Raw genomic sequence first — 19,267 nt, 5'->3', positions numbered from 1 at the left:
TCACATACACGTGACAAACACGTTAATATACAAATGCTTGAGCCCTTCGCGACCATTCACGGTACCTACACCCGCGATCTCGTAAATATGTTAACATCCCGGCGATAAAGTGAATGTCTCAGCTCCTATAAATTTTCAAACGCGGTCTCAAGCGTGAACCTAAAAACTCCTAAAAACGTCGCACGATCATGAATCGGTCACTTCCGGATGTTTCTATCTTTGATACCAGCAGACAAGCCTTCAATTGGCCCAATTAAAAAAGAAAGCTCTCATCCACTGGACACCACGTTTCACGGCGACATGACCGAGGACTCTAGTGATATGGGGTAACTTACTCTCTGTCAGAATGTGAATTGTACACCGAAAACTAACTATCACAATGAAGGTCCGCGTGACCATCGAAGAATGCACGCGTATATAGCAATGGCTACATGGTTACATAAACACGTTAACATACGAACGCTTAAGCCCTCCGCGTTGAACAACGCACACCTACGTTCGCGATCGCGCATACTTTATAACACCCTGGTAATAAGGAGAACGTTTTAGCACTTGCGGAGTTTCAAACACGAACCTACAAACTTCCGTTCTCGCTCGCTCACGAATCGGTCACGTTCGGAAACCATTACTCTCTGTCCTGATAACTTAGGTTCATACATTTAGTAGGACCAATCAAAAAATAAAGGTCTTATCCACTAAACAACACGTTCCACTGCGACATCACCGGGAACTCTAGTGACTTGGAAGATCTCACTTTCTTTTAACATCTGAGCCGTACACCAAAAATAAAGTATTAGATTCACGGTCCGCGCGCGATTAACCAAGAACACATGCGAATATGCGTAAGGCACACGGTTATAAAATAGAAGTTATACACGCGAAGTTACATACACGTTAGCACACGCGACATACAAACGCACACGCGATCGAACACGTTGACGTACAAATGCTCGAACCCTTCGCGATGATACACGCGATCGCGAGTCCTTACGTCCGCACATACCTGAACCGTACAATGAATATCACATTCAGAATCACGGCCCGCTACAATTGGCCTAAAGCAGTGTTTTAGTGGGCGCCATTCGCCTGTATCGTCTGCAAATTGTAGTATGTGATTCTGACGGGGAGCCCTTCCGAGAACCTAGCTCTACAGCTCCAGTAGGACAACTCTCGAAAAAAAAGTTTTACCTAAGCATAGATGCTGCAAAGTTTTTGTTGAGTATCTTTTGAGATGAAGAACTGGACCATTGAAAATTTGTTCTACTTTACTGAAAACTCCAAAGGATAACATGAAACAAATATCACTGTAACGTGATAAGAAATCAAGAAAATTGCAACCAAGTTCCTGAAATCATGATCATCGATTAAATGTCGGATAAAAGATAGAATATTGTTTTTACAAATCAGTGCATCCCCAAAATACGAACAAGAATCGAAACAAACACAATATATCAAGGGAACAACCGTAGTAACTCAAACATTCGATTAGGTGATTAATGTAACGCAATGTATATTTTTGGCGGGCTAGTGTTTTTTTTTTTGGAAACACAAACAGTTTCATGAATGGGAGATTTATTATTCATCATTTCAGGAATCTGGTCATGACATTCGTAAATCGCTCAGTTCACGAAATCGTGATCTTCTTTTCATGAATTCATGACTGGTTTTTTCCGTGACTCCACCAGCTTGAGTTCAATCCTGTCCAATACTGTGACTAAACAGGTTACATAATGATGGAATCAGAACTAATCATCCTATTCGAATAGACCTACTAAATATGTGAGTGATGGTAGTAGTCGATTAGTGGCCGTATCTGAAGATGAAGATGAAGTTCGAATTTTAGAATTATTGATCTTCGGAGGACCGAATTGTGATGGCCAAATTAGTGCTAGATTGTGCAGCATGTCCGATTTCAAACGTGTCCAGAATGACACGGGCAAGTAATGTTGAGGACGTTCGAAATTGCGGGACTGTGTTTCCCTTCCGAAAGTCAGAAGTGTCTGACTAAATTGAAAAAGAAACCTGTTTTAATCCACCTAGTGGTGCAATTGTGCGTTTCTCATTTATCCAAACTATTTTCTATTTTTGTGCACATTTAAGACTTAGAGAAACGAAAGCAATGAAATTGAAAGACGGATAAGTAGTTTAGAGCGAATCAGTTATAAACTTAAAACAGAAAACTAGGGCTCATAACTAAACATAATCGAAAGGAAATGTGAAGAATCCTTTGCCTTCTGCTGGTAGGAGTTCCACCCAAGTCTACCGCATGGTCGTTGATAGAACATAACTCATCATCATATTTTACCGCCGACGCCGGCAAAAAATTCTTCACAAATCCTCGCCTAGGACGACCATCATTCATTCCCCTTCTACTAGCAATAGAGTATCTTTCGAGATGAAGGATTGTATCTTTGCTTTGCTGGGTCTGTAGGAGGTTGGGGTGGTAGTCTGAGGGAGGTGCATTGAAGAAGGATCTGAGGATGGTTTGATGGGGTGAGAAGGGATATGTGCGGAGGAGTAACCCTCCTCTACACAGCTCCCTGAAAATCCAGTTTACCTATTTAAGTCACAAAATCCTTGGCCGGGATTAGATTGACAATTTTCAGACAAAAAAGCGGCAACAGAGTTGAGGGGAGGTGCAGCCTACTACATTTTATACCTTCCATTAGATACTTGATTCGTGAAAACCGTTTCAACCATCACCGAATAACCGATGTGACTTTAATTCTGGAATGAATATCTCCGAAGCCCGGGATTTTCGAATTTGTCGATAATGGACAATAACTTAAAAGAATCTTGAATTTTTTAACTTAAAGGTATTACGATTGAAGCTGTTTATATGGAAAATTCATCTGCGACCGCACTAACCAACCTATAACTCCGGAACCAAAAGTCAGATCTGAATTAAATTCAATAGCAGCTAATGGAAGTATCGTATTCTTCATGCGAAATCAAGCTTGTAAAAATCGGTAAGGAATTCGCTGAGAAATAGTTGGGACATTAACTCAGGAATTTGACAAATTCTTCGGAGGCATCAAGAACAGTCATAAGCGACCAATATGGTCAATGGTTCTTTGATTGATCGTTAATGATCTAGACCCCCAAATCCAAGTAATGTTGCATACATTTAATTTGTATTGCATCATTTGGCCATCATGATGGTACCAATGGGTATTTGCTGTGTGATCGCACTCTTCAACCCGTAACTCAGGAACCGAAAATCCGATCAATAAAAGATCAATAGTAGCCGATAGAAAGGTACCATTTGAGACTAAGTTTGTGTAAACCGGTCCAGCCAACTCTGAGAAACAGAGGTGACATTATTTTCCACATACACACATACACGCACACACAAACATTTTCTGAACTCGTCGAACTGAGTCGAATGGTGTATGAGACTGTTTGGAGCGATTGCGTAACTTTTTGATATGAGAAAGGTAAAAATAGAGCATAAACTTTAGAATTGGTTCCGAATATTGTTTTTCAGAAAGTAAAAAGAAAGAAATTGAAAATAGTGTTTTACATATGTCTCTAGTACGCAAAATCGGTTTTTATGGATATTTGAAGTTTTATTGTTATCTATTATAAAAAAGATGGGTAGATAATGTCAACGACATTACCGAAATGAAGTGGCATACATTTTAAGCTGTTAATACGAATGCTGCAATTTTCACTAATTTCAGAAAGGCTTTATTAAAATAGGTTATTTCGGTGTTTCTAATGGAAATAGCGAAATAACGGAACAAGTATATCCGATTCTCTGCTGTTGCCAAACGAATTGTTTCACTCTCGTTAAATGCTCTTTTCAGGGTTACCATATGAGGATATATATGTTCGATTATTTTAGGTTTCGATGTACGTGTACCGATATTTCGGTATTTCCATTAGAAATAACGAAATATCTGGTTTTAATACAGCCTATCAGAAGATAGTCAAAATTAAAGTATTCGTATCAACAAACCAACAAAGTGTATTCTACTTCACTCCGGTTATGTCTCTGACATTACCCACCCATCTTTTTTGGCCTTCTCATTACCTCCATCTCCAGCGGTTTTTCTCCTGTGGTAGTCGATTTTTTCGGGTTTTTTTTTCGTTGCAGCCTTCTTATCACCAGCCAGTTTCTTATCCCCGACCGTCACCTTAAACGATCCGGAAGCGCCAGTATTCGTGGTGTTTTTCCTCTCCGGCAACCGTATTAAAATTCTTCCTGCCAGTCTGGCGATGTAACACACATGTAGTTGACCTGGCGATGCTGCTCCTACTTTACTGCTTCTGCTGCTGCCACCGGAATCGGGAAAATGTAAACGAATGCCGAAAAATTCAAACAAACATGATATCTTATAATCGTTGCATGGTTTAACGTCGCAAAAAAGGCGTGGTTAACTATGAAATAAAATACTAACATACGTGAGTCGAATAGTACTGGTCGATGGTGGGACTGATAATAACTGATTTCGGAAAATCAATTTTTCTTTATTCATGTAAGTTATACATACTTACAAATCTTATAGAAGATTCCTGATTATTTTTTCTGACTGATTGGTTCAAACATTGTGTATTTTGGCTAACTACAATGAAAGTTATAAACTTTTAAAACGCGACCTTCGGTTTTTTTTCCGAAATTTTCTATTTCTAAACGTTAGTCGTAGTCACAATAATAGTTGGCGAAAGAAAAAAAATCAAATTTAATTGTTTCGAGTGGAATGATAGCGCTGATGAGGGCTAATTTGCTTACCGAAGAAAATTTTCTCCGGGTGGGAGATTTTTGTTTCAATTGTTCCTGCTTTCCAACACGGAGCTGCACAAATTAATCCACGGAAATTAATCCTAATAACCATCTTCTCTCCCGGTGTTGACATACAGTCTGTGGACATCCGACAAGTGGACAATTCTTTCTGATCTAGATCTGCAGCTCGGTGCATGAAATTAACGGGAACCAATCAGGAACGAGCTTCAGTCAGATGATTTGAAATCGTTTTTTTCGTGTGTATCTTACATCCATCAGAAATGAAAATGATGGCCTCTGCTAGTAGCACGTATCGACACAAACGGATTAATCCACCAGTCGTGCACAGCTCACAAATATTTCTCGGTATTGTACAGCCATCCGTTCGCGCCAAGCAACCAAATACGAATGTTGATAGAAACAAATCTGTAGCGGACCTATATTTAAAACTTTTCATCATTTAATTGTTCGGTTGGTGCACCATATTGACGGCTCTGGCCGAGATGAGCTGAAAATTTTTTACCATTGTCGGTAGTTTTGAAAGATTTTTTAAAACACAGTACTTTCGGTATTAATGCATGTTATACATACTCCAAATTTTAATATTACATTGCGGAACATATTTTCTATAAAATTGCTTTAAACCCCAAATCATTCTTTTAAGTATGATAAAAGTTATTAACGTTCAAAATCTGACGCGACTGCCATAGCCGATATTTTGAAACGGGACCCCATATTGAAACGTTAGAAGTATTCTACTTCAAAATAGCTAGGATAGGATTGAAAATTTAGCGAAAAAAGTGAACAAAGTCACGTTCCAAAGCTATGCACTTTTAGAGTCAAGAATGAATGAATGAAATAAATGTCCCAAGACAGTTTTTTACGATCAAGATAATACTAGTTCAAAACGGTTAACTTTGGAGGTTTAGTATCTTCGTAGAAATTTTATAAAATAATATTGCACTTCTTTTGAAGAAAATCCATTTGGTGATTAATCCTCCTAGAACTAATGATGAAAAATCAACTTTTTCGTAAACTTTATTTAGCGACTTGGCGACTTCAGTAAAGTTGTCAAGAATTATATTGGAAACAACTTTGTTGAAGGCATGAAAGCTTTGTGTTCTATATAACGTTTTATTGGATGTTAAATAAATTCATATCTTGTATAGAAATGTATATTTAGTTATCCTGAACAACTTTGCAAGAGGTCTAACAAATGTAGGAACTGTCATACACAATAATATTAGATAAACTTGTTTAGAGAGTTTATTTCACAAATAACGTAATATATCCAAACACCCTACGCACATAGAGCAGTCAGAAATTGAACAAAGTTATTTGTAATAGCATGTTCAACAACTTTGCTGAATCCACCATTCCTCCAAATAATGTTCCAAAAGAATTGATTTTCCATAATTACTTATATGGGGATCAATCACCACCATTATGTTTTTCGACAGATGCTCTGTACTATGTTACAAAATTTCTTCATGGATACTCTCCAATGTTGACGAAATTATGTGATCTTGACCGTAAAAATCTGTTTCCAACATTTAATATAGTAATCTTGATTTTAAATGTATATTACTTGAGAGCTTCAGCACTTAAATATACACCATAAATAGCCATTTTACTTCACATTCCTCCATTTTTAATCTCACCGGATGGAAATTATTAAAATTGATAATACAAAAATCTTCAATTTTTCACTCTTGTCTTCTACTTTTCAAAAACGATATTCAATCACAACAGACTCAAATTTTTTGTCGAGAGCAGTGTTATTTTTGGTTGTAGCCATAATAAGCCATAAAGTAAGCTATAAACCAATATAACCAATTATACACAAAAATAAATTTTTTCGTCTTCGTTAAATTAAATTTGGCGGGAATCGACCACTGATCATCCTTGTTGATGTATGCCCCATGCAAAACTGACTCAGACATCACTTCCTTAATAGTTTAATAACTTCTCATAACGAAGTTGGATTGATTTGCAGTCTTCGACAAAGTTGTAGGCATAAATATTATATTTCTTTTTTTTTCGCTTGCAGTGATGCATACAGTGCCACCTAACGGTGCAAATGCAAGTTAGTGCGCTTTCTTCATTACATTATCGAAACAACCAATGAAAACTTCGAACACCTTGGTCAGGTAGCTAGGACTATCCGATTTGCTTCAAATTTTGAGAAGATTCTCCTAGTAGGACTAGGAATTGACTCAGAGATGACCCGGCGGGGGTAATTTTTTTCTTGTCACTCTAATTCTCATACCCCGTGTTCTTCTTAAAAAAATAAACTCGCGGAAAAATTTCCGCTATTCCTGTATAAAAACCAGTGAATGATAATTATTGTGAAGCCAGCAACTTTTTTCTCGGTTGTTGTACAAACAAGCGCAAAACAAATCTGAACTGTCAAACGACGAATAAGTTCTTCGCATCCGAGTGCTTTTCTGATCCAGCTAGGAGACAGCAATTATCCAATGATTTCCCCAGCAACCGGAATCATTTCTATAGATACCCAGAGGCAGGAATGTTTTTTTTCGCCTTAGAAGAAAAATTAGAAATTTCATTCCAATCAGCCGGCTACGCAGAAAACGAACGGTGTTTGGATTATGTTCCGCTGTATTGAACAGAAAGATCTCCAATCTAAGTTAGTTTATAATGGCACTTAAAACAGGATAGAATGGAATGGAAAAGCAATTTGATGGTTGAAGGAATAGTTGATTATAAAGTTCGGCGGACTGCAATGATTCTTCGATTTAAATTTTTAAATATTGGCTGCAACCTGTAAAACTAGCTTTCACGCTTCGCCGATCCAAAAATTATGTCCATACAAAACATTTTCGAATATTCCAATAAAACAGTAATTGCATTCATTCAAATTGGATACGCATTCGCCCGACACGTTCATTTCATTGAATCATCCCAAAAAAACCCAACTCAAATCGAAAATCAGCTTGCCATGTGTGTGGGTGTGAACAGTGAATGAGAACCAGTTGTGCGATAGCTAACCGAATTTTCCCATCAGACAGACAACGGGGTGCTGAGTTTAATCTGCTTACTCGCCTCGGCGAAGGTTCAGATTATTCATCTTCTCGGTACCGGCTAAATTCAATTTTTCCCCTCACACACACCTCTGATTGACTCTATTGAACTTTCGCTTTCCGCGGTGGAGCCACACGGTGAACGACATGCGGCCAAGTTTCCACGAATTAAGGGGCGCCTCCATTCCGTCCCGCTTGTATTCAGTCGAAATCGATCAAGTGTGTACATCAAACCGAAAATAAACAACCAGCGTGGCTTCTTGTAACGCGAAACCAGGCGTTCGTTGCTATGAGTTGCCCTTTCTGTAGGATCTAGGTATCTAGCACCCACCGTAGCGTGAAAAAAACACTCAACTTTTGCACCCGACAGTGCGGATTAAAATCCTAATTTTCCGCTCGCTGAAGTTATCAGCCTTGGTGCTTTTTCTTCCCGACGGAAAAAAAAAGTTAATACCTCTATTGGGTTTCCAACTTTGGCATAGACAACATCATCACCATCAACTGCACTCGGTTGGTTCCCAAAGAGTCATAAAATTTATGTTTTTGTGCGGTTTTGATATTCGGTGCGGTTGAGATGTTCATCAACTATACGTAGAAGCACATGGAGCATCGTTAGATCCTGCCGGAATGACGTCGGTTGTTTTTTCTGCCACGAAAGCTTTTTATGCCCACCGACTCAAGCGAGAAACTCATAAAGATAAAGCGGGTATTCATTATTAGGTGTGTTATTTTTTGTGCCGGAAATGAGCTGGGCTGGAGTCCCGCAATTATTCACAACTTGAGTGTTTGATTCAAAATTTATACATTTCCACGCTTGAGATTTATTCTCCAATGAGCACTGAGAGTGTTTTCCATAGAAATTGAACGCGCACATATTTGTTTTGTTGCAATCTTTTGAAACGTGAAGCGGTGTGAAAGTTTCTCAATGCTATATAGTCTTCTAACTTTTAATCTCATCAACGTGATACGAAATAGATATTAAATTTTATCAATATGTAACACTGAATGCACATAACAGTTCCTATGCAACGGAAGGAGCACCTTGGTACGAACCAAGAGATAAATTGTAAATTGAGAAATTAACGAGCACTTACTCGCATCGTCCTTTCCAGTCGAATGAACGTAGAGAATGCACAACAATTTAGATATACTGTGAGTTAATCGTTGTAAGCGAAAGACTCGTCAGTAGGAAAGAAGGTTGAAAATTCATATCTGGAACCTAATTCAATCTGGATAGGTATTTCCAATCTAATATTCAAAGTTTTAATCATGGAACTTGATAGAAATATTTTCATTGTCTTCATCTTCTTGTTTCAGATAACGTCAAATTTAGATGTATTTATAAGGCGCTTCAACGAAATCCAGTACTGGGTAGTGACGGAGACCGTATCAACGTCCAACCTGACGAAACGGATGTCCCTGGTAAAGAAGTTCATCAAACTGGCTGCTTTGTAAGTATCATACACACTAGTGACCCCCCTCCCCAGCTACAGAAGCCCTGTGTTCTAATAAAAACCCAATTCAATTTATTTTCGCCCACTCGGCCTACTGCAGCTGCAAGGACTACCAGAACCTGAACGCATTTTTCGCAATCGTGATGGGTCTGTCAAATATGGCTGTGTCTAGACTAACGTTAACATGGGACAAGCTCCCGTCAAAGTTCCGAAAGCTGTTCACCGAGTACGAAGCGCTGATCGATCCCAGCCGGAATCATAGAGCCTATCGGTGAGTACTACCTGCTACTGTAGGTACTGTTTGAAAGACACGCATCTAGGCGTAGGTAATTGAAATTCATTCACGAGAGCAATATTTTAACGCCATCGATATCATCGTCGTCACCATCGTTGTGCTGAAAGGGATGGGGCAAATTGACTTCCCGTTGATACATAATAACCTGCTGCAGCACTTGTTGAACTTCGTGTTCGATATATGCGTTAGAGTGGATTGAAAATTTGAAGAAAAAAACATCAGCATCAGGGTGAAATTGGTGTATTGAGTCTAATTTAATGACAGTAGGAGAACATCTTTGAACACTGTATTAAACGCTTCCTATGATGCGAAGATCATGCTCATCAGGATGATAATTATTGAGTGCCCGCAGTTACACACGGTCTACGAAATTGGTGAAATATGGGTGAATTCATAGCGAAAACGGTGAAGTGACTCGGCACATAGCTTTGATTTGATATACACCGAGCAAAATTTACATTGAATTTCCATAAAAACGTCTTATGACTTTCAGACATAAGGATTTTAAATGGATTTTATAATTCTGACTTATGATTTGGAGGGGAAATTTTCCAAATCCTTCTCTTATTATTCTCATAAGACAATATTGATATTTTTCGTGAAGATAATGTGAAATAATTTTGAGCGGCCTAAAATAAGCAGTAACGATACAGTATGCTTTACTTTGTATTGTTGATACACTAGCTCACTTCCATACGTCGTACATTTCCTTTCTGTGTCAGCATAAGACCACAGATCCCACCCAATCTTCGCTCGAAGCGAAACTGAGTCACACTCTTGCCCTCGAAGCGATACTGAGCTAGGTCTAAGTCCTACCACAGAATGGACAAAGGCTATGATGCAAAACCTTATGGTCTCTCTAGTCATACAGTCTTCAGTACGAAGCGATACTTTAAAATAGGAATAATGTTGTTAGTCACCGCTTACGACATAGGAGCAGGTTCACAGTGCTTTTATTCTTTGATGAAGTACTGTAAAAAGATTTCAGCCCACCGAGCACCTGTTTCATAAAAATCCTTTTGCCGTTCTTATAAAAAGACACTTCCTAACTCAGACCCGGAAGGCTGATTCACATATACCATTCGACTCAGTTCGTCGAGATCGGAAAATGTCTATGTGTGTATGTATGCATGTGTGTATGCGTGTATATGGCCAATAATGTCACCTGTTTCTTAGGGGTGAGCTCAGAGGTGGCTGAACCGATTTGCACAAACTTAGTCTCGAATAAAAGGTACAACTCTCCCATCAGCTACTATTTTATTTTTGTCGATCAGAATTCTGGTTTCAGAGTTACCGGTTGAAGAGTGCGGTCACACAGTAAACTCCTATATAAACTGGGACCACCATGATGACCAAATTATGCAATACATATTAAAACGTATGCTAAATTACTTGGATTTGCGGGTCTACATCACTAATGACCAATCAAAGACTTTACCAGGAGGTATGCTGGTAGACTTGAGTGATTCGTAGTTATGCTGCCTAAACTGGACCCCAGCCAACCGAAGACAAAAGACTAGCCTGTAGGATTTTAAGCCTGTTTCTAATGACCCTGCCACTTCTAGTTTTCCGATCTGTATACTTCACATCCTTGCTCACATTATAGTGTTGACATCAAGCAATGAAAAGTATCAGGAATAACATAGAACATAATGGCAAAAATGAATGCAATCAATATCATGAACAGGTACCTTATTACCATTTGATAGGCACAAATGCGTTAGCTTGGCGGTGCCAAATTCTTTTGTTTTTACATTTTGGATTTTTTAAAACTAGGAGGTTACAATGCTGAAATATTTTTTTTATGAAAGAGAAAAATTTTACAGCTACCTTAAGACTCGAAATAAGATTCTATATACAAGAGAGGGGGCAAAAAAAAATTTTTATGAAAAATTTTAAAACAAGGAATTCAATAGTAATAGTTTTTAGGAATTATTTACAGTTATCTTAAAACTAACAATATAGTTTGGTACACAAAAGGGGGAACAAATATTTATGAAAAATTTCACCGGTGTTTTAAAACTAGGGATACAATTCTATTTACAAGATGGGGGACAATAGTTTTAACAAAGAGGTAAAATTTCAAATATCTTAAAACTAGGAATACGGAATACAAATTTAAATTTTTATCGGAGACTTATGCTTGGTCAAGATATTCAGAGGGGAGATTATTTACAAAATCGGTGTAGAAGCAGTTGTATCAAGGACAGGGGAGAGAATGCGTAGATGGTGACCGGGAGAGAAGAGCAAAACTTGCAACTTTCGGACAAACGGGAGATCAGCGAAACCAATTAGCGCCTCAGTCTAGTAGGTCGGATTGGCGGATGGTATTCTTCGGACCCGCGGGGAATCCTTCAAAAGTCATCGGACCTCGAGTCGCTTTCGGTTCAGTTTCCGTAGTGGTAAGGGCGACGGCGGTTACATAGTGGCAGTCTGGAGCTGATCGGTTCCACACGGCAGGAGGAAACTTCTAAAAACGAGAAATAAAAAGAGAGGGGCTAAATTGGGATATTTATCGTTTTTATGAAAGTATAAATAAGGGACATATAGGGGAAATCACGATTTGCCTGCATATCTCGGACTGGGACATTGGGTGGTCTACCTCGGGCCCGAAGGGAATCCTTTAACTGAGACCTGGTGTCCAAATACCCGGCGCCTACCCAGACAACGTACTCGATGTCGTGATAGCCCTCGTCACAAGCGCACAGACTACTCTCCGCAAGCCCAATACGCCGCAAATGCGCATTCAAGGTGTAGTGGTTGGACATAAGTCGGGACATTACACGAATAAAATCCCGACCCACATCCATCCCCCTGAACCAAGGCTTCGTTGATACCTTTGGGATAATGGAATGTAGCCATCGTCCAAGTTCACCATTGCTCCACGAGGTTTGCCAACTGTTGAGTGTCCTCTGACGACAAATACTAAAAAATTCGTTGAAGCAGATTGGTCTTTCGTATATGTCACCATTTAATGCGCCCAGCTTTGCTAATGAGTCGGCCTTTTCATTGCCCGGGATAGAGCAATGAGAGGGAACCCAAACAAAGGTAATCTGGTAAGATTTTTCAGATAACGTACACAAGGACTCCCGTATCTTCCCCAGGAAATATGGGAATTGCTTTTTGGGGTTCATCGAACGAAGAGCCTCGATAGAGCTGAGGCTGTCCGAAATGATGAAGTAGTGATCTGTGGGCAGAGTGTCGATGATCCCAAGGGTGTACTGAATTGCAGCTAACTCTGCGACGTAAACTGAAGCGGGATCATTGAGCTTGAATGAAGCGGTGATAGTATTGTTGAAGATACCGAAGCCAGTGGACCCATCGAGATTTGATCCGTCAGTGTAGAACATTTTGTCACAGTCGACTTCTCGGAATTTATTATAAAATATATTGGGGATCACTTGCGGGCGCATATGGTCCGGGATTCCACGAATCTCTTCCTTCATGGATGTGTCGAAGAATACAGTAGAATCAGAAGTATCTAGGAAACGAACACGGTTGGGAGTATATGAAGAAGGGTTTATGCTCTGTGCCATGTAGTCGAAGTACAAGGCCATAAATCGGGTTTGAGAATTAAGCTCGACGAGCCTCTCGAAGTTTTCAATCACCAACGGATTCAGAATGTCGCATCGGATGAGCATTCGATATGAGAGTTCCCAAAATCGATTTTTTAGCGGAAGAACGCCCGCCAGCACTTCGAGACTCATCGTATAGGTCGAGTGCATGCAACCCAAGGCAATGCGCAAGCAACGATACTGTATTCTCTCCAGTTTGATGAAGTGTATGTTCGCAGCGGAGCGGAAACAGAAACACCCGTACTCCATCACCGACAATATCGTTGTTTGGTACAACCTGATCAGGTCTCCTGGGTGAGCACCCCACCATGTTCCAGTTATTGTTCGGAGAAAATTGATCCTTTGTTGGCATTTCTGTTTCAGATACCTAATGTGAAATCCCCTGGTACCTTTAGAGTCGAACCAGACCCCGAGATATTTAAATGTGAAAACCTGTTTGATCGTTGCACCCATTAATAGAAGCTGGAGTTGCGCCGGCTCACGCTTCCTAGAAAAAACAACCAACTCAGTTTTCTCCGTGGAGAACTCAATACCCAGCTGAAGAGCCCAAGCAGACAAATTGTCCAAGGTATTTTGTAATGGTCCTTGCAAGTCGGCAGCTTTGGGCCCTGTAACAGAGAACACGCCGTCGCCTGCAAGTTGCCTTAGCGTGCATTGGCAAGACAATCGTCAATGTCATTGACTTAGACATGAGCCCTGGGGAAGACCCATGTAGCTAAATCGCGATGTTGTTAAATCGCCATGCGAAAAGTGCATGTGCTTTTCAGACAACAGGTTTAGCAAAAAGTTATTTAAAATTGGCGAAATTGCTGGTGCAACTTCTCATAAAGAATGTTGATCGAAACTGAATCGAAAGTCCCCTTAATATCCAAGAATACTGATGCCATCTGCTCTTTGTTAGCATATGCCATTTGAATTTCTGTTGAGAGCAACGCAAGGCAATCGTTCGTCCCTTTGCCTTTGCGGAAGCCAAATTGTGTATCTGACAGTAAGCCATTTGTTTCGACCCAATTATCGAGGCGAAATAAGATCATTTTTTCGAATAACTTCCGAATACAGGACAGCATTGCAATCGGCCGATACGAGTTGTGGTCGGAGGCTGGTTTTCCTGGTTTTTGGATGGCGATGACCTTCACTTGCCTCCAGTCATGAGGGACAATGTTACCCTCAAGAAACTTGTTAAATAAATTCAACAAGCGCCTTTTCGCAGTGTCAGGCAGATTCTTCAGCAAGTTGAATTTGATTCTGTCTAACCCTGGGGCGTTATTGTTGCATGATAAGAGAGCAAGTGAGAACTCCACCATCGAAAACGGTGTTTCGTTCGCGGTATCGTGAGGAGACGCGACGCGGCACGTTTTCTGTACTGGGACAGAGGCCGGACAGATCTTCTTGGCGAAAGCGAATATCCAACGGTTTGAATATTCCACGTTCTCGTTGGTACTATTGCGGTTACGCATACGTCGAGCCGTACCCCAAAGAGTGCTCATCGCTGTTTCTCTCGTTAACCCGTCGACGAACCGGCGCCAATAACTGCGTTTTTTGGCTTTCATTAGACTCTTCATTCGCCTTTCTAACGACGCGTACTGTTGATAGCTAGCGGGTAACCCGTCTTCCCGGAAGGCCTTATATGCAGTGGACCTCTCCGCGTACAGCTCTGAGCACTCTTTATCCCACCACAGGGTGGGAGACCGTCCATGGGTATTCGCGCTGGGTACTGGTTTAGTCTGAGCTTGATTCGCACTGTCGAGAATCAAGCCAGCCAAAAACCTGTACTCTTCCTCCGGAGGAAGTTCTTGAGTGGATTCGATTTTAACGGATATCGCGGTCGCGTAGCTCTTCCAATCAATGTTCCGTGTGAGGTCATACGAGACATTGATTGTTTCCGATGGTCTTGAACCGTTGGCAATTGAAATCACGATAGGCAAATGATCGCTACCGTGGGGATCAGGGATCACCTTCCACATGCAATCTAACTGTAGCGATGTCGAGTAAAGCGACAAATCCAACGCGCTTGCGCGTGCTGGTGATGTAGGAATCCGCGTCATTTCTCCCGTGTTTAAGATGGTCATGTTGAAATTGTCGCAAAGATCTTGGATTAATGTTGATCTATTATCATCATGAAGACAACCCCATACCGTACCGTGCGAGTTAAAGTCTCCCAGAACTAGCCGCGGTGCCGGTAAAGATTCCGTGATATTACAAAGCGTTCGGTGCCCTACCGAGGCTCTAGGAGGAATGTAGATGGAAGCAATGCAAAGGTCTTTACCTTTGATTAAAACTTGACAAGCGACAATTTCAATGCCTGGTGTTGAAGGGAGGTTAATTCGGTTGAAAGAATAGCACTTTTTGATCCCCAAAAGTACTCCTCCATAGGGGTTTTCTCGATCCAGACGAATTATATTAAAGTCGTGGAAGTTGAGATTTATATCGGAAGTTAGCCAAGTTTCACATAATGCGAAAGCATCACATTTTAAACTATTTAGTAAAAATTTAAAGGAATCGATTTTCGGGAGGATACTTCTGCTGTTCCACTGTAGAACAGTGATCGAATCGGTGACCTCGTTCGATGACTTAGCCATCGAAGGATACGATAGCTGTAAGGAGGGGCCATTTAGTAGTCAACTGCTTCAAAAATGTTTGCACTATAGGGATAAAACGAAGGCTTTTAAGAGGATCAGTAACATTGAAAGCTGTGAAAATTAAGTTCACTATGTCAGAAAATTTCATTAGTCCGCTTTTAAGTTGCGATTGACACCCCATGTAAATAGCTAATGTTAAAACGAACTAATCTTGTTGTTATCTGGATTCAACATGTTGACAATAATATGATTTTATTCGGCTATTCTCGCATCGTTATGGCTACGGAACGGGAACAACTTTTTAATTTTTCCTTCAACCATAACCATATTGAAAATTAGTCTAAAACTGTATTTCTTGAGTCAAGAAGAAAGTTAAATGTCAGTCACAACAGCACTTATTTTTTGTTGCCTACTGGTTATGACATAGTTGCTGAAGTAAAAATTGCTACTTAGGTGAACGTTCTTTTCTTAATACGACTGTTTTGTGGTAACGCCATCTACCGCATTTCAAAATAACTCCCAAATTGATGATAGTTTCCACTGTTTTGTGATAGCCGGAATGGTTTCCGAAATGGTGCCAAACATCAATTTCCGTCTTCTGCCAGATTTACAATGACACCCATATTGATGATGGTTTTCACTGTTTCGTGGTACTTGGTTTTCGAAATGGGGTCAAAAATAAATTTCTGTCTTCTACAAACATCCCCTTTCAAACGACACCCATATGTAAGATGGTTTTCACTGTTTCTTTGGAACTGGAAGCCACCATCTTGGGCTTCTAAATGAAGTCAACCATCAATTTCCGGCTTTTGCTGACCACCCGCTTTACAATAACAACATTATTGTTGGTAGTTTTCACTATTTTGTGGTAAATGGAAGGCGCCATCTTCTTCAAAATAGCGTCAAAAATCAATTTCGGTCTTCTACTGACCATCCCCTTTCAAATGATATTCATATTAATGATAGTTTGGTTTGTACTGTTTGGAGGTAACTGGAAACCGCCTTCTTGGTTTTTAAAATGGCGTCAAATTTTTGGCTCTTGCTGACCATTCCCTTTCAAATCACAGCCATATTGATGGTTTTCACTGTTTAGTGGGGACCAGAAGCACCCATCTTGGTTTTCAAAATATCATCAAATGTCCCTAATACATTCAGCCTGGAATGATATAAAATACATACATTTTGTCTATTGTGAAGGATGTCAAGTTGTCTATTGTCTAACATGTCTATTGTGAAGCATCAATGGAAAATAGTCATATTTAGCACATTTAAAAAAACAGCCTTCCAAAATTCATGAAATGTTTCTTCAAAACTCGTCCCTCACTCCACGGGAATTCGGATTAATTCCGGAACCGGTCTACGGATTTGTACGCTACTAGATACCCAGAAACTGGACTAATTTTCAGATCTTTTAAAGCCGGTTCCATCCAAATCGGTCAAATTAACCAAATGAGAGCCAAATTCAAATAAAATTTCAAAAAAAAAAAATTTACCTGCAAATGTTGTTCAAATGCATGATTAAACAAAAAAACATGTTGTTGAAGTCGACCAAATTTTAATCGCAACACCCTTTATTTATTGTAATGAATAACTTCGACCAGTTGCACCATACTGCTTACTGCGAGCCTTCTACGCTGAACTATGTGTACGTGCCCGTCAGAGCACGAGTGTCATCACCAAATCAAGCTTAAAGTGCGCAGACCTAATAAAGTGCAGGGTTTGACTGCTTCAAAGTTGATATCGCATTGCATGCAACTGTATTCAGCAAAACTCACGGATAACAAGACTACATCTTATTCTCTATCAGAACTACTTCGGATGACCTTCGCCGAGTTTTCTCATGCTACCTATATCCTCACGGAGAAGGTTCGTTTACTTGTTTCTCTTTTTGTACCGGTGTCAGCTGATTGAATAGGAGCTCTTGTATGTATTCTGTATTCTTCATTAGTTGTTATAGCTTTGGCATGGGTGCGTTCGTAGCACCAGGTTCATATGCTTCATTTTCTAAGCATCCAGAATGTATCATAACTAAAGAAAGTTTTTTTTTGTGAATGGTGCACGGACGGCTCATGATGCGATTTTTCCCATGCTTGATTTGTATCATCCGATACCGTACTACATTGCTTTTTAATATTACCAGTCTCTAAAAATTAGTTCAATAGAAGAAGATTAATTTGGACCAAATAATCATTTCATTCATAATGCATCGACCGACCTTTCTGATTATGCATTGATCATAGGAGCGTTTTATATAGCTGCTACCCGGCTTACAAATATCATGAACTCCATTTTTTTTCTCCGCGATTTATGCTTGTCGCCTACACAAAATAAATCATTTCATTCAGTACAACGAAAGTAACTAACGGCCAAAATCTTCCTGCAAAATTTTAGCTGGCCACGTTATTGAATGCTTAAACATATTTTAAATCAAAAAGTCTCATTTTGCTACACCCCAATATAAATGTGGCAGGGATGATTGCCCTGGCACTTATAATAGCAACCTGTTTGGCGTATGCTTTGATTGATGAGCTATTTGGCCGACCTTGGAACATGACCCGTTGTAGGGCTTACATCCATCATCTTCAGTGTGGCAAAAGCTAATATTCCCCCAAAACTTGGCTATGCGTACGAAAGCGTTCGTCGTTCTCATATTAAGGGGGAGCTCTAAAAAAAACTTTTGGAGAACCTTTAATATTTAGCACGCAAGTATGGCAATCAACATTAAATACCATCCGAATTAAGCAAACACTCGTTTTACGCTGACCAACCGAATTACTGCCAACCTATTTAAAGTCAAATTAAATTTACTTTTCCCCATTATTGCGGACGATACATAAAATGTACTGTGCCGACCGAGCCGGGCAAACCGACCAAACCTTTTTCGAAACCGGTAGTGGCACCCCGGTACCGACATCCGTAGAGAGTGCCAGGCACGCGTCGACGCAATTTTCTGACAAAGTCAAGCAAAAGATAAAACGATAACAGACGTTGTAATCTTCCTCATTCTTCTTCATCTTTCACTGCTTTCGTACTTGGGCAGTGTCGTTTCAAGGACCTGGCGTCGAATAAGGGTTTCGCATTAGCCGAAAATAGGAAGAGAGAACAGGAAACGCACCGTACGCCCCGTGAAAGGCAAATCTTCATCAAAAGTTGTTGAATCGAAAACCTCCAACTTTTCGACAAAAGTGGTTATCCATTATCGAAAGTTCTTCACACAAGCACGTGATCGTGTGGGAGATAGGCAGCGTTATTCCACTCTCAGCGAAATTGATATTTCAATTTTGAAACTTAATTTTAAGTTCGAATAACGAAAATGTGACTCATATTGGTCTCTATTATTTAGAATGTCGGTCGGCAAGCTGCAACCACCCGTCATCCCGTTCATGCCCCTGCTCCTGAAGGATATGACGTTCGCCCACGAAGGAAACAAAACCAGCCTCGACGGGTTGGTGAATTTCGAAAAGATGCACATGATGGCACAAACGATGCGAACGGTGCGGTACTGTCGATCCAGACACTTGGGTAAGTGCAAAAGTTAAAGATTACATTACCCTAATTTCGCCATTTACCCCGTTGTTCTGTTTTTTTACCGCTATT

The 19,267-nt window shown here is 40.0% G+C and overlaps 2 protein-coding genes across 7 annotated transcripts in view; both read left to right on the top strand.

Annotated features, from left to right (window-relative positions):
• LOC131693720 (NADH-ubiquinone oxidoreductase 49 kDa subunit-like) overlaps positions 1–19,267 on the top strand; it is a 366,118-nt gene that overhangs the window by 250,677 nt on the left and 96,174 nt on the right. The window lies entirely within an intron of this gene.
• Positions 1–19,267, top strand: part of LOC131693718 (rap guanine nucleotide exchange factor 4-like) — a 352,448-nt gene that overhangs the window by 311,856 nt on the left and 21,325 nt on the right. For all 6 annotated transcript variants that reach the window (XM_058981800.1, XM_058981798.1, XM_058981803.1 and 3 more), the window contains 3 exons: positions 9,085–9,218; positions 9,322–9,492; positions 19,014–19,192. In XM_058981800.1, coding sequence (XP_058837783.1) covers positions 9,085–9,218; positions 9,322–9,492; positions 19,014–19,192 — 484 coding nt within the window. The remainder of the gene's footprint in view (positions 1–9,084; positions 9,219–9,321; positions 9,493–19,013; positions 19,193–19,267) is intronic.

Source organism: Topomyia yanbarensis, chromosome 3 (genome assembly GCF_030247195.1).
Source record: "Topomyia yanbarensis strain Yona2022 chromosome 3, ASM3024719v1, whole genome shotgun sequence".
NCBI classification, from domain to species: Eukaryota; Metazoa; Arthropoda; class Insecta; order Diptera; family Culicidae; genus Topomyia; species Topomyia yanbarensis.
Note: the sequence above shows the minus strand (reverse complement) of the source record. Positions and strands in the feature narration are given on the sequence as shown.